General features: G+C 61.2%; 2 protein-coding genes across 2 annotated transcripts in view; both read left to right on the forward strand.

The window, feature by feature from the left end:
* Positions 1 to 6: 6 nt before the first annotated feature.
* Positions 7 to 2,113, forward strand: EXOSC4 (exosome component 4). The gene is made up of 3 exons (XM_010844061.1): positions 7 to 460; positions 1,396 to 1,602; positions 1,705 to 2,113. Exons 1-3 carry the CDS (start codon positions 290 to 292, stop codon positions 2,062 to 2,064), a joined length of 738 nt encoding a protein of 245 aa, XP_010842363.1. The 5' UTR covers positions 7 to 289; the 3' UTR covers positions 2,065 to 2,113.
* A 1,145-nt stretch (positions 2,114 to 3,258) lies between these two features.
* Positions 3,259 to 5,974, forward strand: part of GPAA1 (glycosylphosphatidylinositol anchor attachment 1) — a 3,379-nt gene continuing 663 nt past the window's right edge. Inside the window, 10 exon segments of the mRNA XM_010844049.1 lie at positions 3,259 to 3,441; positions 3,665 to 3,844; positions 3,930 to 4,041; positions 4,209 to 4,356; positions 4,436 to 4,537; positions 4,625 to 4,821; positions 4,894 to 5,090; positions 5,189 to 5,342; positions 5,505 to 5,588; positions 5,742 to 5,965. Coding sequence (XP_010842351.1) covers positions 3,368 to 3,441; positions 3,665 to 3,844; positions 3,930 to 4,041; positions 4,209 to 4,356; positions 4,436 to 4,537; positions 4,625 to 4,821; positions 4,894 to 5,090; positions 5,189 to 5,342; positions 5,505 to 5,588; positions 5,742 to 5,965 — 1,472 coding nt within the window. The 5' untranslated portion in view covers positions 3,259 to 3,367.

The following is a 5,974-nucleotide window of genomic DNA, read 5'->3' on the forward strand; positions in this document are numbered from 1 at the left end:
AAACGACACGGCGACTCCACGTCCAGCATGCCTCCAGCCCTGCAGGCGCGAGCCCGTACCGCAAAAGGCCTCAGGGGTCCCTCCACGCGCCCCACAGCCGCAGTTCCGCACGGACCGGAAATGAGATATGGTGCCCTCGGGCACTCTGGGAGAATCGCAGGGCTCCAGAACCGGAAGTTGGAGTCGGTGCCCCGGAAACCGTAGTCCCCGGGAATCGGAAGTGGGGAATCAGTTCTACCGGGAATTGTAGTTCTGCCGAGCGCTCAAGCGGGGTTAGCGCCCGGGCAGCATGGCTGGGCTGGAGCTCCTATCCGACCAGGGCTACCGAGTGGACGGGCGGCGCGCTGGGGAGCTGCGCAAGATCCAGGCGCGGATGGGTGTATTCGCGCAGGCCGACGGTTCGGCCTACATCGAACAGGGCAACACCAAGGCACTGGCGGTGGTCTACGGGCCTCACGAGGCGAGTGGGCGCGCGCGAGCCGGGCTTCCTCCGAGGGCAACTGCGTCTGTGAAGGGCTACCAGGCTGAGTAGAGGCCTCAGGGGTGAGGCTGGCGCCCGCCGCCTTGTGGGGCCGCGGCCAAAGTCCTAACAGTGTCCTGCACGATGGTCCCTGCCTTTCCCCAGCGCTCGCCACTCCCCTTTGTTACTCCTAAAACCGCCAGGGCCGCTCCCACTCGCTCCCTCACCTCTCAGCTCCACTCCGACGTCACCTCCGGGTGATACCTGACCCCATCCCACCCGACCACCTTACCCACCCTTTACAAGTCAAGTTTCCTCCTTTACATCCACACACTTATCTGGTTTCCCGCACCCGCCTCCTCAGACATAAATTTAACTTATTTCTCACTGTTTGTCTCCTCACTGGAACATAAACTCCGTGAAGACAGAGAGTGTTAATAAAACCGCTTGGGTTTATCACCACTCCAGCGATGGAGACTTAAGGCCAGAGAGGTAGAAGCATGGCAGTCTTGCAGAGCAGAAAGGCTGGTGATGGGGAAGGAGGGGAGGGTAATTCCAAATGAGACTGAGGGATTTCTAGGGAAGCAGGAATTCAGGACCTTTGTAAACAGGGAAGAGATTCAAGATTTTTAATCTCACGCGTGATGGAACCCTTTATAAGGTAAGCAGTATATGTATTGTGTAGAGGAGGTAGAATCAGACGATGTATGTAAACAGATTCTCATACAAAGGAAGCATGGGTCGGGAGAGGACGAGTCAAGAGGGGAAACAGGGAGGCCTGTCAGGAGAGAGATCCAGGGGCGATGGTAGCTTAGCGCCTGGCCCAATGGCCCTCCCTCGGGCTGTGTTTTGCAGGTAAAGTGGTTGCTTGTTGGGATGTTGGAGGTAGAGGGAGGAAGGGCCTGGCTCATGTGTTCTCCCCCACCCTACCCCAGATCCGAGGCTCCCGGGCACGAGCCCTGCCTGACCGGGCCCTGGTAAACTGTCAGTACAGTTCTGCAACCTTCAGCACGGGGGAACGCAAACGGCGGCCACACGGGGACCGCAAGTCCTGCGAGATGGGTCTGCAGCTGCGTCAGACCTTCGAGGCAGCCATCCTTACACAGCTGCACCCACGCTCCCAGATTGACATCTATGTGCAGGTGAGCAGGCAGCAGCCCTCAGCCTGTGGAGAGGAGAGAGAAAAGAGGAGGGGTTGGGGTTCAGCGGCTTGAAGGACTGATGCCACTGGGGGGTTCCTGCAGGTGCTGCAGGCAGACGGCGGGACCTATGCAGCTTGTGTGAATGCAGCCACGCTGGCAGTGTTGGACGCAGGGATACCCATGCGGGACTTTGTGTGTGCCTGCTCAGCTGGCTTTGTGGATGGAACAGCCTTGGCAGACCTCAGCCACGTGGAGGAAGCAGCTGGGGGCCCCCAGCTGGCCCTGGCCTTGCTACCAGCCTCAGGCCAGATTGCACTGCTTGAGATGGATGCCAGGCTGCATGAGGACCACCTGGAGCAGGTGCTAGAGGCGGCTGCCCGGGCTTCCCGGGATGTACACACCGTACTGGACCGTGTGGTCCGGCAGCATGTACAAGAGGCCTCTGTCTTGCTGGGGGACTGAGCACATGGCCACCCAGGCCCAGAATAAAACCCAAGCACCTTCCACTGTACTTTTATCTCTTCCCCACCGCACTTCCTTGCCCTTGGATCCTGGCCTGGTGCTGGCTCCAGCAGTGACTAAGGGTCCGCCCCCCAGACATGCACTACACACCCCTTGCAGTCAGTCCTGCTCACCCTGCTCATCAGGGTGCTTCAGGTGAGCACCCTGGAGAAGGGGGATGTCCCTGAATGAAGTGAGCAGCCTGGGCCAAGAAGGGTTCGAGGCAGCTGGGCAGTGAGACACAGCCTGGTATAATGAGCCACGCCCCAGGACCATGGAGTCTGTCATTCTTATCCCAACACATCCAGAGTCCTGAGCACAAGTCCTGAGGGGTGGCTTTGGGTATTCACCATGGTCATGTGGGGGCCGTGTCCCACATCCTCTGGATTGTGGCTTGGACTGAAGGGTCTCTTGCCCCCTTAGGAGCCTTTTGGGCCTGTCCTGCTACTTACCTTGGGCTACAAAAGTACAACAGACACATAATGTCACCTGGAGTCTTCTCAGTTCTGACCCTAAGTCATACAGACAGTCCCTGCTGCCCCACCACTGCACCTTCGTCTTTCAGGCTCCCCCTTCTTCCACCTCAGACCTGAGCCCTGACCACCAGCCCCTGCAGCCTGAACCAAGGGGCTGCTGCTTCTCTAATATCCCAGGCACCTCCTGGCCCAGACAGGGGTGCTTCCCACTTTCTACTCAACACACCCCAGCTCCTTTGAAATCCTTTGGCCAGTAGTATCATGCACCTTCTTCCCTGTGGTCATCTGACCCCAATGATTTTGGTTCTGGGCACATGCTTGATTCCACCCGCCAACGCCTTGGCTTCTCTGTCCGCGGAAGCCCCCTCACATCCTACCACGGCACTCAGACCGGTCAGTGCCAGTGGGAGCACCTTCAGAAATCTGGCGTCTATGCTCTGATCGCCGCTTCCCCTTTTACTCTCAGCTGCCCTATTCATCACTCTTCTCTGATTCCAGTTGAAGCCGAGCTTTCTCGGGCGGCCGGTAGTCTTCATTGCCTCCGGTGCCGCACACTGCGGGTAGCCTACCTGGAGGCCGCCCCCTCTCGACCGGCTACGGGCTGGGGAACGCAGACCCGGCTTAGCTCCCTCCACAGCGGTTCTGCTCTGGGCATGCGCAGCGGCGCGAGAGCTGTCGGGACCGGAAGTACGGGCGGGCGCGGAGCCCGGGTCTGACAGGAGCGGCGCGTGGGGTCGGCCGCCGTAACTGGCAGTTGGAGCGCCGTCCCGGAGCCGCCCGGCTCTGCCATGGGCCTCCTGTCGGACCCGGTGCGCCGGCGCGCCCTCGCCCGTCTCGTGCTGCGCCTCAACGCGCCGCTCTGGTGAGGGCGGGGCCCCGGGGGCAGAGGCCCCTCAGACCGCTCGCGCCCGTCCCCTCCCGCCCACCGGGATCAGTCGGGACCTCAGGCTTGGGGCTCAGCTCTCCCGTCAGGCGTCCCGGGACTCGGTCCAGGTCCCGCAGATATGCCCTCTCCATTCCCAGTGCAGAGACAGAGAGGCAGGGCCTCTAACGCTCCAGTGGTCCCTCCGTCCCTTTCCCCGCAGCGTGCTGAGCTATGTAGCGGGCATCGCTTGGTTCCTGGCGCTGGCTTTCCCGCCGCTGACCCAGCGCACTTACATGTCGGAGAACGCCATGGGCTCCACTATGGTGGAGGAGCAGTTTGCGGGCGGAGACCGTGCCCGGAGCCTTGCCCGGGACTTCGCTGCCCACCGCAGGAAGTCAGGGTGAGCGGCAGAGCCATGGTTATCAGAGAAGCAATGTCAGTCAAGGCCAGTGAACTCTGCTCAGAAGCTCTCTTTGTGTCTCCAGGGCTCTGCCAGTGGCCTGGCTGGAGCGAACGATGCGGTCAGTGGGGCTGGAGGTCTACACGCAGAGTTTCTCCCGGAAACTGCCCTTTCCAGATGAGACCCACGAGCGCTATGTATTGTGGGGGAGGGGTGTGCCTGCAACCGTGAAGCACCTTGAGGGGACGGGGGGATGTCCTGGGGCCAGAGCAGTCACTGGTGGGCATTCTAGGACTAGAAGGGGAGGCTCTCAGCCGCCTCGAGTGCGGTCGTGCTGAGGCTCCCCCCCAAATACTGCGTGCAGATGGTGTCGGGCATCAACGTGTATGGCATCCTCCGGGCACCTCGCGCTGCCAGCACGGAGTCCCTGGTGCTCACCGTGCCCTGTGGCCCTGACTCTACCAACAGCCAGGCTGTCGGGTTGATGCTGGCTCTTGCTGCCCACTTCCGGGGTGAGGCTCAGGGGCTCCTGCTGGCAAGAGAGGGTTTGGCCACCGCCTCAGACCGTGCTGACCCGCTTCTGGTCTCTAGGGCAGATTTACTGGGCCAAAGACATCATCTTCCTGGTGACGGAACACGACCTCCTGGGCACTGAGGCTTGGCTTGAAGCTTACCACGACGTCAACATCACTGGTGGGTGCTCTTGCCTGGCCCTGGCCCCTCCCAGGGCCACTGTCCTCACTGGTCACTTGTTGGCAGCTCACTCACCTGCTTCCACAGGTATGCAGTCATCGCCCCTGCAGGGCCGGGCTGGGGCCATCCAGGCAGCTGTGGCCCTGGAGCTGAGCAGCGATGTGGTCACTAGCCTCGACGTGGCCGTGGAGGGGCTCAATGGACAGCTGCCCAACCTGGACCTGCTCAACCTCTTCCAGACCTTCTGCCAGAAAGGGGGGCTGTTGTGCACGCTGCAGGGCAAGGTAGGGCCACCTGCCTGGGTAGCATGGGACCTGTGTGTCGGGCCTATCTGACTTGTCCCCAAATCTTCTAAGCTGCAACCCCAGGACTGGACCTCAATAGATGGGCCATTGCAGAGTGTACAAACGCTGCTGCTCATGGTTCTGCAGCAGGCCTCCGGCCGCCCCCACGGTGCCCATGGCCTCTTCCTGCGCTACCGCGTGGAGGCCTTGACCCTCCGTGGCATCAATAGCTTCCGCCAGTATAAGTATGATCTGGTGGCAGTGGGCAAGTAAGTGGCTTCTGATCTCCCCTTTGCATGCTTGGGGCAGGGTAGTGAGTGGGTGCCTGGGGGTCTGGCCGTCTATGACCCTGGCCCACACCCAACAGGGCTCTGGAGGGCATGTTCCGCAAGCTCAACCATCTTCTGGAGCGCCTGCACCAGTCCTTCTTCTTCTACCTGCTCCCCGCGCTCTCCCGCTTCGTCTCCATTGGCCTCTACATGCCGGCCGCCGGTTTTTTGCTCCTGGTCCTCGGTCTCAAGATATCCTCTGCCTCCACTGTCTGTTTGTGGCTCGCTTCAGGTCCCCCCACTCTAGGCTGGGGAGAGCTCTCCATCCTTGGGGCAGGGGAGTAGGAGTGAGCCCTGGGTCCCCCACTGGGCAGAGCCCATTACACCTCTCATCAGAGTCCTTAACTCATCCACGCTCTGGAACTGTGGATGCAGCTGCATGAGGCTGGAGTGGGTCCTGAGGAGGCTGGGGAGAATCCCCCCCACCCTCTAACACAGGTGATGGTTCCCCCTGCTGCTAATGGGGTGAGCTTTTAGGGTCCCAGGTGGTAATTACTGCTGCTGTTCAGTCTCAGCTGCAGTGGAATGGGGAGGGTCCTTGGGACTCCCTTGGTCCTAGGATCCGTCTCCAAGTGCCCATGTGCCCTGCAGGGTGTGGGGCTGGCCTCGCTTGTGGCACCCTTGCTGGTCTCCCAGGCCATGGGCCTGGCACTCTACATCCTACCAGTGCTGGGTCAACACGTGGCCACCCAGCACTTCCCCGTGGCTGAGGCCGAGGCTGTGGTGCTGACGCTGCTGGCCATCTATGCAGCTGGCCTGGCACTGCCACACAACACCCACCGGTGAGGAGCTGGGCTGGGTGGTCGTGGGCAGGTGCACCCTGG

Source organism: Bison bison, unplaced genomic scaffold (assembly GCF_000754665.1).
Source record: "Bison bison bison isolate TAMUID 2011002044 unplaced genomic scaffold, Bison_UMD1.0 scf7180017847889, whole genome shotgun sequence".
Lineage (NCBI taxonomy): Eukaryota > Metazoa > Chordata > Mammalia > Artiodactyla > Bovidae > Bison > Bison bison.

Bases quoted from the DNA above. Each gene is read 5' to 3' on its own strand.
- EXOSC4 (XM_010844061.1), top strand. From the start codon at position 290: ATGGCTGGGCTGGAGCTCCTATCCGACCAGGGCTACCGAGTGGACGGG. The intron at 461-1,395 runs GCGAGTGGGCGC...ACCCTACCCCAG, and splicing joins TGGTCTACGGGCCTCACGAG to ATCCGAGGCTCCCGGGCACG. The intron at 1,603-1,704 runs GTGAGCAGGCAG...GGGTTCCTGCAG, and splicing joins AGATTGACATCTATGTGCAG to GTGCTGCAGGCAGACGGCGG.